Source organism: Leopardus geoffroyi, chromosome X (assembly GCF_018350155.1).
Source record: "Leopardus geoffroyi isolate Oge1 chromosome X, O.geoffroyi_Oge1_pat1.0, whole genome shotgun sequence".
NCBI classification, from domain to species: domain Eukaryota; kingdom Metazoa; phylum Chordata; class Mammalia; order Carnivora; family Felidae; genus Leopardus; species Leopardus geoffroyi.
Window position 1 is genome coordinate 126,152 of NC_059343.1, and position 21,382 is coordinate 147,533.

The 21,382-nt window shown below is 68.5% G+C and overlaps 1 protein-coding gene across 1 annotated transcript in view; it reads left to right on the forward strand.

Moving 5' to 3' along the window:
- Window positions 1–21,382, forward strand: part of LOC123595188 (cohesin subunit SA-2-like) — a 48,876-nt gene that overhangs the window by 26,010 nt on the left and 1,484 nt on the right. Inside the window, exons 11-27 of the mRNA XM_045472561.1 lie at window positions 388–502; window positions 4,337–4,440; window positions 6,527–6,619; window positions 6,708–6,797; window positions 8,284–8,490; window positions 9,522–9,598; window positions 9,999–10,086; window positions 10,340–10,420; window positions 11,260–11,352; window positions 12,532–12,691; window positions 13,462–13,610; window positions 14,424–14,525; window positions 17,131–17,282; window positions 17,592–17,729; window positions 18,146–18,330; window positions 20,565–20,670; window positions 21,210–21,298. Of these exons, the coding sequence (XP_045328517.1) occupies window positions 388–502; window positions 4,337–4,440; window positions 6,527–6,619; window positions 6,708–6,797; window positions 8,284–8,490; window positions 9,522–9,598; window positions 9,999–10,086; window positions 10,340–10,420; window positions 11,260–11,352; window positions 12,532–12,691; window positions 13,462–13,610; window positions 14,424–14,525; window positions 17,131–17,282; window positions 17,592–17,729; window positions 18,146–18,330; window positions 20,565–20,670; window positions 21,210–21,298 (2,029 nt within the window). The remainder of the gene's footprint in view (window positions 1–387; window positions 503–4,336; window positions 4,441–6,526; window positions 6,620–6,707; window positions 6,798–8,283; window positions 8,491–9,521; window positions 9,599–9,998; window positions 10,087–10,339; window positions 10,421–11,259; window positions 11,353–12,531; window positions 12,692–13,461; window positions 13,611–14,423; window positions 14,526–17,130; window positions 17,283–17,591; window positions 17,730–18,145; window positions 18,331–20,564; window positions 20,671–21,209; window positions 21,299–21,382) is intronic.

Consider the following 21,382-nt stretch of genomic DNA (forward strand, 5'->3'; position numbering starts at 1 on the left):
GTGTCCCCTCCACCAGGTGTCACCACGTGTCCACCCCTGGTTGTCACACATCCCCTGTGTCATCAGGTGTCTGCCTGTGTCATTACGAGTCCCCTCTGTCATCACACGCCCCTCACGTCGCGTGTCCTTTCTGTGTCATCACACGTCCCCCGTCGTCATGTGTCCCCCCCCATGTTGTCACGTATCCTCCTCGCCCTTGTCACGCATTCCTTCTACGTCGTGTTGTCATGTGTCCCCCTGCGTCCCCACACGTCCCCCTGCCTGTGTCATCACACGTGCCCTGTGTCCTCAGCGTCCCCCGTGCCACGTATCGCGTGCTCCTGTAACATCATCCTGTCTTTCCTCCCGCGTCGTCACGACTTTACACGTGTGGCCCGTCCCTGTCAGTTCCACAGACACGTCCCATACCTGGTGGACGGCCTGTGGGACGCGGCGCCCGCCCTGGTCCGGAACTGGGAGTGCATGACGGCCCTGCTGCTGGAGCCACGTGGCGGGCGCCAAGGTGAGCGTGGCCAGAGGCCGGCTCTGAGTCGTGGATGGGGGCCAGCGATCCCGCTGGCCTCCCGGCCGTCCCTGCCAGGCACACCATCCCCTCGTCCTGCCGTCCCTCTTCCTCTGTGACCCACCGGTTGCTGTGTCCCGCTGCCCCCGTGTCCCGCTGTCCCGTGTCCTTCCGTCCCTGTGTCCCGCTGTCCCCCATGTCCTGCTGTCCCCCGTGTCCTTCCGCCCGTGTCCTGCTGTCCTGTGTCCCGCTGTCCCCGTGTCCCGCCGTCCCCGTGTCCTGCCGTCCCTGTTCCTCTGTGACCCACCGGCTGCTTTGTCCTGCTGCCCCCCTATGTCCCGCTGTCCCCGTGTCCCGCCGTCCCCATGTCCTGCCATCCCTGTTCCTTTGTGACCCACCGACTGCTGTGTCCCGCTGCCCCCGTGTCCCTCTGTCCCCTGTGTCCTGCTGTCCCTGTGTCCCACTGTCCCCCGTGTCCTGCTGTCTCCCCTGTCCTGCTGTCCCGTGTCCTGACATCCCTATTCCTCTGTGACTTGCTGTGCCCCCCTGTGTCCTGCTGTCCCCTCCTGGTGTCTCACTGTTCCCTCCTCCCCATGTCCCACTGCCCCCCAGGCCTCCGTCCTGCCAAGCGTCTGTCCATACAGGCAGCGACACAGCCCTGTCGAGCCTCCTGTGCTGCGCCCGCTCCCTGAGTGGCTGCTTGGGGAGCATACCCATGCTTTCCCGCGGTGAGGGGTCCTCAGGCCTCGAGGCTGGGGTGTCACAGGGCTCTAGTGTGGGGTCCACAGGACGAGGGCCACAGACTGACTTCCCATAAGAGGATCAGCCTGGGGAGCCACGGAAGCCCAAAGCCTGGGCCCCAGAGTCAGGGTGCAGGGTGGGCAGAGTGCCCAGCGGATGAGCCCCCAAGCAGCTGGGGTGCCCTCGCCTGCCCCTCCAGGCCCAGGAGACAGCCCGTCCTCCCTGCCAAACTCCCCTCGGCAGACACAGGTGTCGTCGGCCACAGCCAGGAGTCCCGGTGCCACTTATGAGGTAGCCCAGGCCCGTCACGTTCCTGGAGCGACCCGCAGCTCTGACCGTGCTCCTTGGGGTCCCTGAAGGGGCCTGTGTCTTTGTCATGGGGATGCCTCCTTTCCTCTGACTGAAATCTCTGGGGCCCAGCTGTGTGGTCTGTGTTTCTTGGCTCTGACTGTGGGCCTGCTCCTGCTATGCCCGGGCTCATAGGGCTAGCTCCAGGACATGACAGACTAGGCACGAGACCATGTGTGACATTCTCAGGCTGGCTGTGACACATGATCTCAAACCCAGGAGTTAAATGAGAGTCCATCCTGTCTTAGGTCTGGAAACCAGAAGTCTGAGATCCAGGCAGGGCAGGACCGCTGAGATCCAGGAGGGGCAGGGCCGTTGAGATCCAGGCAGGGAAGGGCCACTGAGATCCAGGAGGGGCAGGAGCCCTGAGATCCGGGCAGGGCAGGGCCCCTGAGATCCAGCCAGGGCAGGACCGCTGAGATCCAAGCAGGGCAGAAACACTGAAATCCAGGCAGGGCAGGGCCGCTGAGATCCAGGAGGGGCAGGGATGCTGAGATCCAGGCAGAGCAGGGCCGCTGAGATCCAGGAGGGGCAGGGATGCTGAGATCCAGGCAGGGCAGGGCCGCTAAGATCCAGGGGGGGGGGCAGGGCCATTGAGATCCAGGCAGGGAAGGGCCGCTGAGATCCAGGAGGGGAAGGGCCGCTGAGATCCAGGCAGGGCAGGGCCTCTGAGGTTCAGGAAGGGCAGGGCCTCTGAGGTTCAGGAAGGGCAGGACCACTGAGATCCAGGCAGGGCAGGGCCGCTGAGATCCAGGCAGGGCAGGGCCGCTGAGATCCAGGCAGGGCAAGGCCACTGAGATCCCGGAGGGGCAGGACCACTGAGATCCAGGAGAGGCAGGACCACTGAGATCCAGGCGGGGCAGGGCCACTGAGATCCAGGAGGGGCAGGGCCACTGAGATCCAGGAGGGGCAGGGCCACTGAGATCCAGGAGGGGCAGGGCCACTGAGATCCAGGAGGGGCAGGGCCGTTGAGATCCAGGCAGGGAAGGGCCGCTGAGATCCAGGAGGGGCAGGAGCCCTGAGATCCGGGCAGGGCAGGGCCCCTGAGATCCAGCCAGGGCAGGACCGCTGAGATCCAAGCAGGGCAGAAACACTGAAATCCAGGCAGGGCAGGGCCGCTGAGATCCAGGAGGGGCAGGGATGCTGAGATCCAGGCAGAGCAGGGCCGCTGAGATCCAGGAGGGGCAGGGATGCTGAGATCCAGGCAGGGCAGGGCCGCTAAGATCCAGGGGGGGGGGCAGGGCCATTGAGATCCAGGCAGGGAAGGGCCGCTGAGATCCAGGAGGGGAAGGGCCGCTGAGATCCAGGCAGGGCAGGGCCTCTGAGGTTCAGGAAGGGCAGGGCCTCTGAGGTTCAGGAAGGGCAGGACCACTGAGATCCAGGCAGGGCAGGGCCGCTGAGATCCAGGCAGGGCAGGGCCGCTGAGATCCAGGCAGGGCAAGGCCACTGAGATCCCGGAGGGGCAGGACCACTGAGATCCAGGAGAGGCAGGACCACTGAGATCCAGGCGGGGCAGGGCCACTGAGATCCAGGAGGGGCAGGGCCACTGAGATCCAGGAGGGGCAGGGCCACTGAGATCCAGGAGGGGCAGGGCCACTGAGATCCAGGAGGGGCAGGGCCACTGAGATCCAGGAGGGGCAGGGCCACTGAGATCCAGGAGGGGCAGGACCACTGAGATCCAGGTAGGGCAGGGCCACTGAGATCCCGGAGGGGCAGGACCACTGAGATCCAGGCAGGGCAGGGCCACTGAGATCCAGGAGGGGCAGGACCACTGAGATCCAGGCAGGGAAGGGCCACTGAGATCCAGGCAGGGAAGGGCCCCTGAGATCCAGGCAGGGCAGGGCCACTGAGATCCAGGCAGGGAAGGGCCCCTGAGATCCAGGCAGGGCAGGGCCACTGAGATCCAGGAGGGGCAGGACCACTGAGATCCAGGCAGGGAAGGGCCCCTGAGATCCAGGCAGGGAAGGGCTGCTGAGATCCAGGCAGGGCAGGGCCACTGAGATCCAGGAGGGGCAGGATCACGGAGATCCAGGCAGGGCTGTGCTCCCTCCAGAGGCTCCAGGGGAGGGTCCTTCCTGCCTCTTGCAGCTTCTGGGGCTCCAGGCGTCCCTGGGATTGTGGCTGTGGCCCTCCCGTCTGTCCCCGCGCCTCCACAGGGCTTCTTTTGTGTCTGTGTCATTTTCTGTCTCTTATAAGGACATTTGTCACTGTGGTTAGGGCCACCCTCATCCAGGCTGACCTCGTCTTGGGTCTTTCATTTAATCACATGTGCAAAGATTCGATTTTCCCAAAGGTCCCTTTGTGAGGCTTCGCGTGGGTGTGACTTTGGAGCGAAAGCCAGTGCAGAACGCTCCATGAGGAGACGTGTGGTCAGCTGGATGGTTTTAGACCTGCGTCCTAGCATTTTGGGGCAAAGCCAGGTGAACCCCGGTCTGCGGTCCCGTCGGGTGCTGCCCTGAGGACGCGTGCGTCTGTCCTAGCCCGGGCCAGCGCCAGGTCCCACGTTGACCTGAACGGGTGACAGGGGGTCCCTTTGAGTGCGGTTTGAGCGGAGGGCTGGCCCCGGGGGCTCTGGTGTGTGTGTCACTGAGCCCACGAGCCGTCGGCCTGTGGCTGTGCCCGGGGGCCCCACCACGCTCGCCCCGCGCCGGGCTCCCCGAGGCCCCTCAGAGCCCTGCAGCGGCCAGAGCGCCGTGTGTCCCCGTGAGGCTCGGAGGGCGCTGACCGGACCCCGTCTCCTTGCAGCGCTGACGAGCCAGCAGGAGAGAGTCCTCATCGAGATCCTCGTGGCCGCCGTGCGACAGGCCGCAGAGGGCCACCCCCCTGCTGGCCGCGAACTGGGCAAGAGAGTCAGTGCCGCCCCCGCCCCCGCCCGGATGCGCTTCGTCCCCTGTGCTGACCGCTGCGCTGTGGCTGCTGCGCCCTTGCTGTCAGTGCCGGGGCTCTGGGGGTGCCCGCCGCGGCCTCGGGCTCGCGGGGCTCCCCACCCCCACCCGCGCGGCCGCGCGATCGCTTGCTGCCTTGTGCTTGGGGTGCTAGCTGCTCACTGGGCCGCTGGCTCTGCGGGCGGGGCTCCCGGCCACCCAGGTAGGTCTCGCTGACCGTGCCTCCCAGCTCCTGCCCGCCCCTCATGCCGCTGCCAGCCCTCTGCCAGCTGTTCCCGTGTGGGCCGTCCGCCTCCCCGGGGGGGCACCCCACAGTCCCCCCGCCTGGTTCACACCGGACACGGCAGTGTGTCAGCCAGCCCCCGAATCGTCTCTGTGTGGCTCTCTGGTGCTGCTGGGACAGAAGATCACACCCGGGGGGACCTAGGACCACAGGGGTTGGGCGTCCTGCCCCCGCTCTGGAGAAGAGGAGTCTGACATCCAGGCAGGGCAGGGCCAGCCAGATCCAGGCAGGGCAGGGCCACTGAGATCCAGGCAGGGCAGGGCCGCTGAGATCCAGGCAGGGCAGAACCACTGAGATCCAGGCAGGGCAAGGCCTCTGAGATCCAGGTGGGGCAGGGCCATTGACATCCATGAGGAGCAGGACTACTGAGATCCAGGCGGGGCAGGATCCCTGAGATGCAGGAGAGGCAAGACCACTGAGATCCAGGAGGGGCAAGGCCACTGAGATCCAGGCAGGGAAGGACCACTGAGATCCAGGCAGGGCAGGACCCCTGAGATCCAGGCAGGGCAGGACCACCGAGATCCAGGAGGGGCAGGGCCACCGAGATCCAGGCGGGGCAGGACCACTGAGATCCAGGCGGGGCAGGACCACTGAAATCCAGGCGGGGAAGGGCCACTGAGATCCAGGAGGGGTAGGACCAGTGAGATCCAGGCAGGGAAGGAGCACTGAGATCCAGGAAGGGCAGGGCCACTGAGATCCAGGCAGGGCAGGGCCACTGAGATCCAGGCAGGGCAGGGCCTCTGAGATCCAGGTGGGGCAGGGCCATTGACATCCATGAGGGGCAGGACTACTGAGATCCAGGCGGGGCAGGATCCCTGAGATGCAGGAGAGGCAAGACCACTGAGATCCAGGAGGGGCAGGGCCTCTGAGATCCAGACAGGGCAGGGCCACTGAGATCCAGGCAGGGCAGGGCCTCTGAGATCCAGACAGGGCAGGGCCACTGAGATCCAGGAGAGGCAGGACCCCTGAGATTCAGGCAGGGCAGGACCCCTGAGATCCAGGCAGGGCAGGACCACCGAGATCCAGGAGGGGCAGGGCCACTGAGATCCAGGCGGGGCAGGACCACTGAAATCCGGGCAGGGAAGGGCCACTGAGATCCAGGAGGGGCAGGGCCGCTGAGATCCAGGCAGGGCAGGGCCACTGAGATCCAGGCAGGGCAGGGCCGCTGAGATCCAGGCAGGGCAGGGCCCCTGAGATCCAGACAGGGCAGGGCCGCTGAGATCCAGGCAGGGCAGGGCCGCTGAGATCCAGGCAGGGAAGGGCCACTGAGATCTAGGCAGGGCAGGGCCACTGAGATCCAGGCAGGGCAGGACCACGGAGATCCAGGCAGGGCTGTGTTCCCTCCAGAGGCTCCAGGGGAGGGTCCTTCCTGCCTCTTCCAGCTTCTGGGGCTCCAGGCATCCCTGGGCTTTTGGCCACATCCCTGCTGTCCTTGCTTCTATTTTCATGTGGCTGTCATGTTCTCCCCTGTGCATGTGTCTGGCTCTGTTCTCTGATGTCTCTTTTTAACGACACCCCAGTCCTACCGGATGAGGGTGCGCCGTAGGGCATGAACTGGGGGGAGACGACTCAGTTTTTCTTGATGGTTTCCGCGCACGTGAACTAGCGTATCTGGAACCAAACCCGAGTAGCAATCTGGAGCCAGACCTGTGATGTGGGGGCAGTGCTGCCTGGGTGTGATCTGGGCCCGTGTTGGCCGGTCCCAGGGCCACCGTGAGACTCACACGGGCCGGCCGTGGGCTCAGGCCACGCTCGCTCTGCCCACAGGCCGCCAGGGAGGTGGACGGGACCCGCCGCTGGCGTGAGCGTGCCAGCATGAGCCGACACTTTGTGAAGGTGCTGCCCCAGCTGCTGTCCAAGGTGTGGAGCGGGGAAGGTCCCGAGGCAGGGAGGCGGCGGGGGCGCGGGGAGGCCAGGAAGGCCCCCTTCACACCTGCTCTGTGGGCAGTTTGCCGCGGACAAGGAGAAGGTGACGCCCCTCCTGCAGATCCCGCAGTACTGCAACCTGGACGTGTATGACAAGGACGGCCTGGGCTCGGTGAGTCATGGGACTCCGCCCCTCCCCCCTGCGTTCTGCCCGTGGGGGCCGCCTTCCCCCTCCCCAGGCTTCAGGCGTGGGGCACGGCGGCCACCACATCGTCTGTCCCTGTGTCCCGCCATCCTCCCGAGGCCTGGGGCGTCACGCCTCCGAGGCTGCTCTTTCGTGCTGGTCTGTGCTGGTGGCCCGTCCCCCTGTCCAGGGCGGTGGCCCGGGCCCTGTCTGGGGGTGTCTGGGTCACCTGGCCAATGCCTCCCTGCAGCTCGAGGTGGGTGGTGGGGCCCGATGACAGGGCAGGACCGGCAGGGCTGTGAAGACAGAGGCACCGACCACTGTCTCGAGTTTTCGTTGCGTGAAGGTCAGATGCCTGGTTCTGGGTGGCGCCCTGGGGTCTGGTCGTCAGGGTGACCGTGGGCACAGAAACTGGTAAAGCCCCCGGGAGCTTGTGTGTTGTGCCCTGCGTGTGGGTACGGTCGGGGCGGGGGGCAGGAGAGGTGGGATCTGAGGGGGACCCTGGGGGCCCAGGCGGCTACTGGAACATTCCGCCCACGCTGTCCCCACCGCAGCCGCAGCCATCACCCATAGTGGTGGGAGGGTCCAGACACCTAGACTCACAGTTCCCGTGACCTCTTCCTCTTGGCCCCATGTCCCCCTCACTGACCCCACCTGGCCCTTTCTTCTGGCTCCTGACTGCCTCCCCTAACTTCTGACCTTCCTCCTGGCCCTTTATCCCTCAAACCTCTGAACTATGACCTTTCCCCTTGACCCAGGCATCCCCAGGCTTTCCCCCTCAATAGCCTGACCTTTCCCCGGCACTTTCCTCCTTGACTCTATGACCTTCCCGACCTTTCCCCTCAGTGCCATGACCCCCTGACCCCGGATCTTTCCCCCTCCACCTCGTGACCTCCCCGACCTCTCCCCCTTGGTGCAATGATCCCCTGACCCCGGATCTTTCCCCCTTGAACCCCATGACCTCCCCGTCTTTCCCCTCACTGCCATGACCCCACGATCTCCCGACCCTTCCCGTCAATGCCATGGCCCGTGACCCCAGACCTTTCCCATCGACGCCATGACCCCACGACCCCAGATCTTCCCCCCCTTCATCTCATGACCTCCCCGACCTCTCCCCCTCGGTGCCATGACCCCGCGACCTTCCGACCTCTGTCCCTCGGTGCCATGACCCCCGACCTCCCGACCTCCCGACCTCTCTCCCTCGGTGCCATGACCCCCGACCTTTCCCCTCACTGCCACGACCCCACGACCTCCCTCCCTCGGTGCCATGACCCCCGACCTCCCGACCGCCCGACCTCTCTCCCTCGGTGCCATGACCCCCGACCTTTCCCCTCGCTGCCATGACCCCACACCTCCCGACCCTTCCCTCGGTGCCACGACCCCCGACCCCCCGCCTCCCCCGCCCCGCCCTCTCCCGTCGGCCCCGTGCCACGGTCCCCGAGCGGTCGTCTGTCCCCCACCCCGCCGCCCGCAGTACCTGGACTCGGCCCTGCTGGAGCTGGACTGCCTCGTGCAGCGGCACTCGGACGTGGCGGTGCTGGAGGCCTGTGCCCGCGCCTACGGCGCCTTCTGCCGCGAGGGGGGCTCCGCCCACTGCCAGGCCGCCCCCGCCTGCAGCCGGCTGGTGGACATGCTGGTGGACGCGCTGACGCCGCTGCTCGACGTGTTCCTCCAGCACGAGGTGCCGGCCGTGGGGGCGGGGCGCGGGACGCGGGGGTGTCGGCGGGTCGCGCGGGGTGGGGAGACCTCCACCGAGGCGGGCCACGCACCGGCGAGGACGCTCGGCCTCAGCCCTCGGCGTTTCGTTGTGGGGCGCCTGTTGGGGGTCGGCCCAGAGAACCCGGGGACCGGCTCTTGGTCTCTGGGGACGCAGGGTGGGTTCTCTGCGCCCCTGCCGTTCACGCCGCACCTCCGGTGGGGGCTTCTGTCCCCTGGGAGTGGGGAGATGTGGGGGGGGGGTCACACATGGGCCTCACTTTCCCCCAGGGGAGCCCCGTGAGCCCACAGAGGACCCAGTCTGACTGAGGCCGTGGCTCGCGTACGCTCGGGCAGAGGGTTTCTGTAAAGCGCCACGTCGCGAGCACTTTTGGGGGGTCGTCCTGTTCCCGGGGGGGGGGGGGGGTAGTCCGAGAGCGCGCACGTATCACCTGACTGGGCCGTGTGCCGATAAAACTTTATTGGCGCCGATGCGCCGAGGGCCACGTGACCTGTGGACCAGGTGTTCAGCCCCGCTTTGGGCACTTTCCTTCTGAGGACCCGTGGCCACAGGCGGGGCTCCCGGTTCCTCTTGCGGCCCCCAGCCGAGGGCCTGCCATGAATTTGGGGGGGGGGGCTGGGGGGTCAGCGACACGCTCCCCTGTGGGTTCTGCCCGCTGCAAAGTGGGAAATCTAGTTCCTGTAGCGGGTTCCTCACGGGGCCGCGCCTGAAGTGCTGGGAGACGGCGGATCTCGGGTCGTTTCCGTTCTTCTGGTCCGCACACGCGTTTGGGGACTGTCCCACCCTGCCCCCCCTTTTCTGCGAGGCTGGAGGCAGAGTGGCCTGGGGTACCACGTCCCGATCCGAGAATTTAAAGAGCCGCCTTCCAGGAAGTAGCAAGAGAGGAGGCTCCTAGGGTGGCGGGCCGGCTCGAAGCCACGGCCCGGGGCCCCAGGAGCCCCGCCCGGGACACGCGTGTCAGGCGTCCACCCCTTTGCTCTCTCCCTGCTGTGTAGAAACAAGGCCAGTTCCTGGGACACCACGAGATGGGTCGCATCTGCTCGACGCTGCGGAGACTGGTGGCCTTCTACAGGTGAGTGGGGTGACACGGCCGGCCCCCTCGGCAGGGGCACACGTGACCCCCCAGCAACGTGTCTCACTCTGAGCTGTGTTCCTGTGTCCCGGGTGAGGCGAGGGGGGTTCAGAGCCTCAGGGGTGTCCCCGGGGTGGGCCGGGTGGCTGCGGATTCCCCGGGAGCCCGTCCTGCCCGTCTGGGGCCCTGAGCCGCGTGTGCAGGAGCTGGGACCGCCTTGGCCACGCCCGCGCCGTGGTATCCCGGAGGGGCCGCCTCGGCCATCTGGGGCAGGTGCCCCTCGGTCTGCCGGGAGTTGGTCCTGTGGCTCCGGGGGCTGCTGACCGGGCGTGGGCGGCTCACCTTGGGGACGCTGGGGTCCCGGGTCGAGGTGGGCCCTGAGAGCCCCGTTTCTGGTCAGCACGCACGACCTGAGCAGCTGGAACCTGTACGAGAAGATGGACAGTCTGCTGACCCTGCGCAGGCACCAGGGCAGCATGCCCACCGAGGTGAGGGCCACGGGGTCAGGGGAGGGCGCCGGTGGGAGGAGGGTGCCGGGGCGAGAGCGGGTCCTGAGGTGCGGGGAGGCGGGAGGTCCTGGGGGAGAAGGAGGGATCCTGGGGAGGAGGGTCCTGGGGGTGGGGGGAGAGGCCGGGCGGGAAGCAGGTCCCGGTGAGGGCTCGGGGTCTTGTGCAGAGGAGCGTCCGCAGGGGGGTATCCTGTCCGTGTCCCCAGCTCCGTGACAGGTCTTGTGTCCCGTAGGTCATCCACTGTGCGCTGCAGTGCACCTACTATGCGCTCCTGTGGCAGATCGTTGCAGCCACGGACCGGCTGCCGCCTCAGGTGGGTGAGGGGCTGGGAGGGGTCCGGTGCGGGTATGGGTAGGTGAGAGGTGGTGGTGGGGGCAGGTGTGGGCAGGTGAGGGGCGGTGGGGGAGTAGGCGCAGGTGTAGGTAGGTGAGGGGCGGTGGGGCGGCAGGTGCGGGTACGTGGACTCCAGTTGTCTGTAACGGATGCGGCAGGCTGGGGACGGGACAGGGTCACCACTTCGACAGGCATCCGCCCCCACCACTGCCTAGCGTGTGTCACCCTGGGGTCAGGCCTGGGCTCCTGGGATCTGACCCAAGAGCTGACCTTGGGCCCCGGCCGACACGGCCCTCCAACCTGTCCGCCCGCCACAGGGAGCTAGGTTTAGATAGTCTGTGAGCACCTGCCCCGTGTTTGCTGGCTGGGACCCTTGACCTTGGTTGCTGGCCAAACCAAGGGTAGTTTGAAGTCAGCCGTGCTTTGGGCCCGTATTTATGGCTGCCTGGAAACGTTCAGCCCTAATTCCTCATGACGAAGGACGGGCGGGGAGGGGTGGGGGGGGGGAAGAGGAGCATGCGGGAGGATGGCAGGTGGGGAGGGGTGTGGGGGACAGAGGGAGGTAGGGGAGGGGGACACGGGGGTTGGGGGAGGTAGACAGTGGGACGAGAAGGGGGTTGGGGGAGGAAGAGAGTGCGGGAAGGGGACAGTGGGAGGTGGGGAAGGGGGAGGCGGTTGCTGGGGGGGGGACACGGGGGTAAAGACGGGGGAGGGGGCTGGGGGGTCGTGGGGGTGACGATGGCAGTTGGTCTGCGTCAGGCTGTGGCTGGAGGGCCGGCTCCCCTGACGCGCGGCCCCTGCCCTCTCGCTGTCTGGCAGGACGCGCTCCTGGACTTGCGGAGGCGGCTGATGAAGTTCTGCGTGGCCTGCCGCGTGTACCTGAGCCACCAGAGCAAGGTGCTGAGTGAGAAGGTGGGTGCGTCCCCCGGGACCCTCGCGGGGCGGGGTCCCGGGGCGGCCGAACAAGGGGAGGGGCGGCAGAGAGGCCCGTGCGGATCGGGGCCTGTTTGTGTTTTCGGTGACGGCGTTTCCACGTCGTACCGCGCATCTCGCACGGTGACGCGTCCGCTTCCGTGCATGAACGCGCGTGAACGTCCCGTTCGCGTAAACCGTGCGCGCGCCCCCTGGTTACGTGCGGTACGCACGTTTTGCGTGGGGCCCTGGACGCCGAGCGTGGGCAACTTCTGCACGCGGAGAGTCTTTAGGGCGGTGTCACGTCTGCGGGGAGGCGGTTCTAACGGCTTCGTGACGCAGGACAAGCCACTGTGCTCGGCGTGTCGTGTGTGCTCAGGGCCCTGCTGCTTCCTTCCGGTGCGCGTGCGAACGTGCGCCTGTGAGAGCGACCCCGTCGCTGTCTCAGATACGTGTCGCGGCCGACCGCTGGCCGAGGAGCAGGGCCCGAGTCTCCTTTCCCGGCTCCGAGCTCCGTCCTTCGCGACCCCCTCCCCGTCACACTGTGTGTCCGCGCCCCCTGGTCGCTGCGGGTTTTGGTCGCGAGCCTGCAGTGGCAGACGTTTCCGCTCACCGTGTGTGTCGCTGCCCGCGTGTTGTGCGTTCGGGCGCGTCTGTCATCTGCACGTGGTGCGTTTCTCGTGTGTGTGTTGCGTGCTTTGGATTGTGTCACGTGCGTGTCGTGTCTGGTCCGTATGTTGTGTTTGTCACACGCGTGTCCTAAGTTTCTTTCTCGTGTGCGTGTCGTGTCAGGGATGGTCACACACGGTTGTGTATTTGCGTTTCCGGTCTGCAGCGTCTGTGGCTGTCTGTTACCGTAGGCTGCGTGCGTGCGGCTGTCTTTCCCGCCTGCGTGTGACGTGTCACTCTGCTGTCAGCCTTGTGCGCTGCTGGCTGACGGCAGCTTTTCGACGTCACCAAGCGTCCCGTGTGCTGGTCTCGCTGGACCCTGTGTCACGGGCAGGGTGGGGTCGAGGCGGGGGGTGTCTTCGAGGGGCCGGCTGCCTGGCCCCTCCCCCCGCACTCCGGGTCCCGCCCAGCCCTGGGTCCCGCCCAGCCCTGGGAGCCTGTGGGGGGCAGCCGGAGGCAGGCAGGGCATGACGCCCCTGTGGCTGCCCCGTCCCCCCCTCACCCCCTCAGGCCTTCATCCTGCTGTGTGACTTGCTGCTCATCCTGAGCCACCAGGGGCCCGAGGACACCGGCCTGGGGCTGCTCTTCTTTGTGCCCGACCACATCCTGCAGGGCAAGCTGCTGAGCTTCGTCAGGGAGCACGTGTTTCTGGAGGAGTCGGGGTCTGAAGGTATGCCCCCCCAGGGGCCGCGGGGGGGGGGGGAACCCCGGGGTGGAAGGGTAGGTGGGGGCCGCGGTGGGGGGACGGCGGGGGGTAACCTCGGGGTGGAAGGGTAGGTGGGGGGGCGGGGGGGGGGTAACCCCGGGGTGGAAGGGTAGGTGGGGGCCGCGGTGGGGGGACGGGGGGGGGTAACCCCGGGGCGGAAGGGTAGGTGGGGGCCGTGGTGGGGGGACGGCGGGGGGTAACCTCGGGGTGGAAGGGTAGGTGGGGGGGCGGGGGGGGGGACGGCGGGGGGTAACCTCGGGGTGGAAGGGTAGGTGGGGGGGCGGGGGGGTAACCCCGGGGTGGAAGGGTAGGTGGGGGCCGCGGTGGGGGGACGGGGGGGGGGTAACCCCGGGGCGGAAGGGTAGGTGGGGGTGGGGCACAGTGGGGCACTGTGGGGTGCTCTGCACCCGGGATGATGAGCTGCACTCCGCTCGTGTCTGTCTCCCGTGTTCACGCGGTCACGGAAGGGTCGGGGGAGCGCTGCGCAGGCGGTCAGGACCAGGAGACACACGCACCCTGTGGCCCTCACGGGCTCTGTGCCGTTGAGGCCACGGCGTCCGGTGGCGGGTCTGACCCGCTACCGGCCCCCGGAACGACGCCCGGACCCCGAGCGCCTCTGGATCGGACTTCCCGCTGTGCCGGGCCGCGCCCTGCTCGCCTGCCACGCGGCTGTCCCACGGCTGAGCCACGAGGGGGCCGCGGGCCGACGTGGCCGACGCGTGCTGTCTCCCCAGGCCCCAGCAGAATTTACAAGGAGGACGACGCGGACGAGCTCCACGAGCTGTTCCACCGGAGGAACATGCTGGCCGTGTTCTGCAAGCTCGTTGTGTACAACGTGCTGGACTTGAGCGCGGCCGCCGAAATCTACCAGTTCTACCTGAAGGTGCCCGCGCGGCCCTCCTGCCCCCCCCCCCCCCCCAGCCCGGGGCCCTCCTGCCCGCCCCCCCCCCCCCCCCGCCCCAGCCCCCGCCCACTGCTTTCCTGCGCAAGACGCAGAGTCGGGGTGACAGATTGCAAACGGACGGAGAGCACGGGTGGCCGCTGCCCAGTCTTAGGGACGCACGGTTCTCGTGGCCCCCACCACTTCCTGCGGATGAGCCCAGTGCAGCACGCGTGGGGACCGCGGCCCCGTTAGCGTCACATGTGCGTTTCTGTAGCACTGTCGTCTCTCCCCACACCGGACGTCTAGCGGGTTTCTGCACCCAGGACATCACGTGCTGTCTTTTAAAGCCGTTCCCTCAGTCTCGTGCTTTTGTCACTACCGAGACCGCGTGCAGCCGATCTTGTGACGGCAGGGTCCTGTGGCTGTGCGTCTGCGGGCGGGTGCAGTCGTGGCAGGGGCACGTCACGGTGGCTCCGAGAGGCCTCGCTCCCTCGCTCCCGGCCCTCCGTGCCCGGTGGCCCTGCCCTCCCCACGGAGGAAGCGTCCCGGTGGGCGGGGCCCAGCCAGTCCTGGCAGCGCAGCTGGCCCCAGGACCTTGATGCCTGATGGCTTCGGCTTCCCAGGTCCTGTGGACGTGCTCCCACCCGCTGGCCCTGATGCGGGGCCTGGTGGCCGGTGGGATCCACGTCCATCTAGGTCCTGGGGTTCGAGCTCCGTGGCTGTCCTTAGGGTTCGCAACGTTGGCACCCGGTGTGGTGACGCGTCTGTGCTTGCCGCGTGCCTGTGCTGACGCATGCCTGTCTTCGCCCTCAGCATTACCATCACTTTGGTGACATCATCAAGGAGACCATGACCAGGACGAGACAGAATGACAGGCTTCGCAACGCGCTGTCCCTGCTCCTGTGCCTGCAGCAGGTGAGCGGTCTGTTCCGGAAGGTCGGGCGGCGCTCTGTGGCCGCTCCCCACGACACCAGGCCCCGTCGCCGGGGCCTGGAGGGGCGGGCGCCCTCGGGGACGCGCTGGCCGTGGGCACCGCTGCCCTCTCCTCGGGAGTCCTGCACCCCCGTCAGTGGCCTGTGAGCAGCTGCCGGAGGGGACGGCACGTGCCGGCGGCTGGGTCGTCCCACGCCCCACGGACAGACAGGGCGGCTGAAACGTCAGACCCTTCTCCCTCCTGGTTCTGGAGGCTGCGGTGCCAGCGGGACGGGGCGCCGGGGTCGGGTTCTGGGGAGGCCTCTGGAGGGCCACACACGGTCCCCTCTGCCGTGCCCCCACGTGGCTGTGGGCAGAGAGCAGGAAGCTCCAGGGACACCTCCGAGAGCACTAACGCACTGCGTGGGCCCCGCCGTCCTGACCTGATCTGCTCCCTGCCAGCTGCCAGGGCCCCCTCGGTGGTCAGGCTTGCGCATGTGGATTCGGGGGACGGATTCAGTCCCCCGAAGTTGGCTTCCGCGGTCGGCCCCCCCTCAGGGTCGTGGGACCTTTGTGTCGGGTTCCTCTGCTATTCAAGGACAGGAGGACAAAGGAGGATGCGGTCACAGGGTGTCGCGGGGACACGTGGCAGGTGGACGCGTGTGCCCATGGCTTCCTAGACGGAGGGGCGTCACCGTGTCGTGGGGGTCAGGGGCGGCCGTGCCCCAGTGTTGGGCTGGATGGTCCCCGGGGGGTTCCACGTGTGTCCTCGCACAGTGAACTGGGGGCGGGGTGTCCCTGACCCTCCGGGTGGGCGTCACCCCCAGGTCCGTCCACTGAGCCTCAGGATGGGCGTCCCTCTGTCTTCTCTGCGTCCCTCTGTCATGACACGGTGTGAGAGGGCGTCCGCATCTATTCTTCCGTCTCGTGGTGGTCGGCTCACCCACATACGTGGCACCTGTGGCCGTGAAGTATGGCTCGTTCTGTGCTCTGTTCTGCTTTTCACACGGGCGTGTCTGCCTCTCGTGTCACGACGGGCAAGGACGGTAGGGTGTGGCAGAGCCAGTGTTGCCTGACAGGCCGGCAGGGTCTCTGGCGGACAGCCCGCGTGGCAGTTTTCCGGGACGTGGCCTCTGTTTCCGGGTTCCGGAGTGAGAGCACCTTCTGGACGCTCGCCCCGAGGCCTCCCTTTATCTCTGATGCTTTCCTGCCGTTGGTTCTTCCTCGGGAAGCGGCCTTGTTCCTCCCGTTGCGGGACGGGTCTCACGTGACCTGTTCGGACGACCCACAGATGCCCCAGGGCACGCGTGGAACGTTGGCGGGCACGTCCCCGCCACGTCGGGGCCCGCTCTGCGTGTGCCTCCTCGGACCGGGAGCATCTTTCTCGCTCCTGGTTTTCTGTTGAGTCCGCCTCCGGGGCAGGCCCGGGGAGCTGCTGCTGAGCAGATGTGACGTTGCGGATTGGGGTGACCGCCGGATGGTGCGGGGACCCCGGATCCCCGTGTGGGCAGTCACGGGTGCTCCCCTGGCATCCTGGCCTCGGCGTGGCTCCCCGCGGGAGCCCCCGCCCCTACCCTCTGTGGAAGAGGTCATCGGCGAGCGGCACGGTCGTCTGGGACCTGGTCGTCACGGGCACTCGCTCAGCTCTGGGCGGGGGCCGCAGGGCCAGGAGACGCCTCTCTGGATCTCTTGAGCCTCCGACCCCGGGGGCGGGGGTGCTGGCCACGTGTCTTGTGTTGGCTGCCTGTGCCGGACAGGGGGCCTCCCTGAGGCGCTGGGGGGGGCATGGGGAGGGCCCAGTCAGCTCTCAGGGGTCCCGGCCCCTCTGCTGGCAGGGCTGAACCTCCGGCAGAGATGCCTGGTGCACAGACCTGTCCTGCACCCCTCGGTTCTCCAGCCTCGACAGGCTCTGTGCAGGGCGGGCTGCCCCGGCCCGCTGCCGGCTGCACTGGAAGGTGCTGGCAAGGGCGTGGCCGCCCGACCTTCATAAAACTCAGACCCCACAGACGACAGGATCCAGACTCTGGACACGGGGCTCCTCCAACACTGTGGATGCAGTGTTCGCCCCCTACTCAGGCACACGGCTCCCCCAGACCCTGGGACACAGGCTGCCCCCCCCCCCCCCCCACTCAGGCACACGGCCCCCCCCCCCAGACCCTGGGACACAGGCTGCCCCCCCCACTCAGGCACATGGCCCCCCCCCAGACCCTGGGATACAGGCTGCCCCCTTCTGCCCCCCTACTCAGGCACACCAGCCCCCAGATCTCAGACACAGCCTGCCCCCTCGACCCCCCTACTCAGGCACACGGGCCCCCCAGACCCTGGGACACAGGCTGACCCACTCTGCCTCCCCTACTCAGGCACACGGGCCCCCAGACCTGGGCTGCTCCCCGTACCCGCCCCCACTCAGGCACACGGGCCCCCAGACCTGGGACACAGGGTGCCCGCCCCCTACTCAGGCACACGGGCCCCCAGACCGTGGGACCCTCGGTGCCCCCCTCCCCGCCCCCCCTACTCTGGCACACGGGCCCCCAGACCCTGAGAGCCCGGGGTCGCTGGCGCATGCCCAGCACGGCGCTGACCCCACTGGGTCCCTGGAATCCTCCAGCTCTTTCAGAAGCACATGGACACGTACGGTCTTAACTACGACCCCATCGAGTTAATCTGCGGCCCTTTCTACTCCATCCGGCTGCTGGCTCGCCGCTTTGCGCTCACGCTCGGCTTTGACCGCGCCCGGGAAGCCGCCCACCTGATCCAGAGGTTCGTGCTGGGGGCTGCCCTGTCCACACTGCCCCCTTCCCGAGTACACCGCCCCACCTGGCACCCTGCTCGTGGTCTGGGTCCCAACTGGGGCTGTGGTCCAGGGTCCGATACCCCGCCCCCAGGCGCGAGACGCCCCCCCCCCCCCCCCCCCCCCGTGTCCTCGGCACCTGCCCGACGCCCCGCCCACCTGCCGGCATCCCCGCCCCCAGGCGCAAGTTCCTCCTCCTCCCCCCCCCCCCAACGCTCCCTGCTGGTCCTCGGAACCTACCCGACGCCCCGCCCACCTGCCTGCGTCCCCGCCCCCAGGCGCGGGCTGGCCTACGCCTTCTCCGAGGCCCCGGTGGCAGAAGCGGAGGGGGGCCGCCAGCGCTACCCAAACCTCTGCTTCCTGCTCCTGCTGGCCGAGTTCTCCTGCAAGATCCCCCCGGCCGAGCGCGGGACCGCGTGAGTGCGCGGGGAGCCCCCGGGGGGCGGGGCTCGGGGGCGTGGGGCGGGGAGGGCGGGCGCCCAGACCAGGGAGCCGTGGGGAGCGGGGCGCGCACGCGGGAGGGAGGGTTCTCGGGGGGGGGGGGGGTACCGTCCTCTTCACGCTGCGTGTCCCGGCTCCGGCCCCGGCTCCGGCCCTTGCGCGCGCGCGCTGGAGGCCGAGGGCTCGGGGCTGGTCCGGGTCGGGGGTGCCGGGTTCCGCGCTGCAGGACTCACCTGCGCCCACCGGATGGCGCCCCTCCGGCTGGCCGTGGCGGCCCCAGGGGAAGCCGGAGGGAGGGAGGGTGGCTCCTGAGGACCTTGGTGGGGTCCCCTCCCTCGCTCCCTCCCCGTCCCCCACAGCCGCCCTCCCGTGTCCTCTCTTTTGCCCGCAGACTCGCTCACTTCCAGGACTCCATACCCGAGGGCGTACCTAGCTTTGGGGAAGGGGATATGAACCCCCTGCTCGTGTACCGCAAGTCCCTGATGAAGACGGACTACGTGCCCCAGACCGAGGAGGAGGAGGAGCCGGCCGCCAACCCGTTCGATGCCATCTGCAAAGAGAGCAAGCGGCCGCAAGGTGCGGAGGGGGCAGGGAGGGGGGAGGGGCGAGGGGCGAAGGGTCTGGAGCGGAGAGGGGGTAGGGGAGGGGGGTCTGGAGGGGGGAGGGGTCGTGAACCGAGGAGAGGGGCGGGGGGAGGGGGAGGAGGACGGGGGAGGAGGAGGGGGGAGGAGAAAGGAGGAGGAGGGGGGAGGAGGAGGAGGGGGGGAGGAGGGGGGAGGAGGAGGAGGGGGGAGGAGGAGGAGGAGGGGGAGGAGGAGGAGGAGGGGAGGAGGAGGAGGAGGAGGGGGGAGGAGGAGGAGGGGGGAGGAGGAGAAAGGAGGAGGAGGAGGAGGGGGGAGGAGGAGGGGGGAGGAGGAGGAGGGGGGGAGGAGGAGAAAGGAGGACGAGGAGGAGGGGGGAGGAGGAGGGGGGAGGAGGGGAGGAGGAGGGGGGAGGAGGGGAGGAGGAGAGAGGAGGAGGAGAGAGGAGGAGGGGGGAGGAGGAGAAAGGAGGAGGAGGAGGAGGGGGGAGGAGGAGAAAGGAGGAGGAGGAGGAGGGGGGAGGAGGAGAAAGGAGGACGAGGAGGAGGGGGGAGGAGGAGGGGGGAGGAGGAGGGGGGAGGAGGGGAGGAGGAGAGAGGAGGAGGAGGGGGGAGGAGGAGGGGAGGAGGAGGGGGGAGGAGGAGAAAGGAGGAGGAGGGGGGAGGAGGAGGAGGGGGGAGGAGGAGGAGGAGGGGGGAGGAGGAGGAGGGGGGGAGGAGGAGGAGGAGGGGGGAGGAGGAGGAGGAGGGGGGAGGAGGAGGAGGAGGAGGAGGAGGGGGGAGGAGGAGAAAGGAGGAGGAGGGGGGAGGAGGAGAAAGGAGGACGAGGAGGAGGGGGGAGGAGGAGGGGGGAGGAGGGGAGGAGGAGAGAGGAGGAGGAGAGAGGAGGAGGGGGGAGGAGGAGAAAGGAGGAGGAGGAGGAGGGGGGAGGAGGAGAAAGGAGGACGAGGAGGAGGGGGGAGGAGGGGAGGAGGAGAGAGGAGGAGGAGAGAGGAGGAGGGGGGAGGAGGAGAAAGGAGGGGGGAGGAGGGGGGAGGAGGAGAAAGGAGGGGGAGGAGGGGGGAGGAGGAGAAAGGAGGGGGAGGAGGGGGGAGGAGGAGAAAGGAGGGGGAGGAGGGGGGAGGAGGAGAAAGGAGGGGGAGGAGGGGGGGAGGAGGAGGGGGGAGGGGGGAGGAGGAGGGGGGGGAGGAGGGGGGAGGAGGAGGGGGGAGGAGGAGAAAGGAGGAGGAGGAGGGGGGAGGAGGAGAAAGGAGGAGGAGGGGGAGGAGGAGAGGAGAAAGAGGAGGAGGGGGGAGGAGGGGGGAGGGGCGAGGGGCGAAGGGTCTGGAGCGGAGAGGGGGTAGGGGAGGGGGGTCTGGAGGGGGGAGGGGTCGTGAACCGAGGAGAGGGGCGGGGGGAGGGGGAGGAAGAGGGGGGAGGAGGAGAGAGGAGGAGGGGGGAGGAGGGGGAGGAGGAGAGAGGAGGAGGGGGGAGGAGGAGAGAGGAGGAGGGGGGAGGAGGAGGAGGGGGGAGGAGGAGGGGGGAGGAGGAGGGGGAGGAGGAGGGGGGGGGAGGAGGAGGGGGGGGAGGAGGGGGAGGAGGAGGGGGGGGAGGGGGGGGAGGAGGAGGGGGGAGGAGGGGGAGGAGGAGAAAGGGGGAGGAGGAGGAGGGGGGAGGAGAAAGGGGGAGGAGGAGGGGGGAGGAGAAAGGACGAGGGGGGAGGAGGAGGGGGGAGGAGAAAGGGGGAGGAGGAGGGGGGAGGAGAAAGGACGAGGGGGGAGGAGGAGGGGGGAGGAGAAAGGAGGACGAGGAGGAGGGGGGAGGAGGACGAGGAGGAGGGGGGAGGAGGAGAAAGGAGGACGAGGAGGAGGGGGAGGAGGAAGGAGGAGGAGGAGAAAGGAGGAGGAGGAGGGGGGAGGAGGAGAAAGGAGGAGGAGGAGGGGGGGAGGAGGAGAAAGGAGGAGGAGGAGGAGGAGGGGGGAGGAGAAAGGAGGGGGAGGAGGAGAAAGAAGGAGGAGGGGGGGAGGAGGGGGGAGGGGCGGGGGCGAGGAGGAGCAGTAGGGGGGGAGGAGGAGGGGGCGGGGAGGGGCGGGGGCGAGGGTTCGGGAGAGGAGAAGGAGTAGGGGCGGGCGAGGAGGGGTCGGGAGGGGGTCGGGAGCGGAGAGGGGAGGGGCGAGGGGTCGGGAGTGATGGGCGCGGGGCGGGGTGGGGCGGGGCGGCCGGGGCGTGGCTGACCGTCGCTGCCGTGCAGAGCTGCCCGCAGCCACCTGCTCCACCTGGACACCAGACACCTTGGCCAGCTCCTCCGCGGGGGACCGAGAGCCGAGGACCCCGTCCAGGGGCCGCAAGTCCAAGCGGTGAGCGCACCGCGGGCGCTGCTGTGCTCCTGTCGCCGGGCGGGGCGGGTGCGACGGGGGGTGGGGGTGGGGGTGGGGGTGGGGTCCCGCTTGAGGCCGAGGCAGGAGTGGGCTGCGTCCGGGGAGGGCAGCCAGAGAGGGGCTCTTCCCCTTCCGCCCAAAGCGTGGAATAGGGGGCACAAGGGTGTTAGGGGTGCAGCTGAGCCCCCATCCTGGGGGCTGTGTCGCCTCCATGTGTCTCTGGGACCACACCCCCTCCTCCGTCCCCATCCCGCCCCCATCCCGCCTCCCGCCGCCTTGTCTCCCCATCTCTTGCCACACTGCTGCAGCCTGCCGCCCCTGCCAGCGCCTCTTGCCCCAGCGGGGCCCCTGCTCTCTGGCCCTGTTTCCTGCAGCAAAGGGGCCTCCGGCTCCCCGGCTCCCCGAGGCGCCTCCTGCCCCAGGGCCTGTCAACAGGGACAGGGACCCGACCGGAGGCAGAGTCCCTGGAGGCCCTGTGTCGGTCTCCCTGGCGAGCGAACCCCTTCTTTCTCCGGCAGGGACATCTTTGACGTTGACTTCCTGTCGTCAGAGGATTCGGGACAACTCTTCCAACGAAGACGTGGACGTGGAGGGCATCTCCGTGCAGGTGTGTGCCGGCCAGGCCTCGGGGAGGTGGCCTGGCGGGGGGCGCCGACTTCGGTTCTGGAGGGTGCCCGGGGCGGGGGGGCTG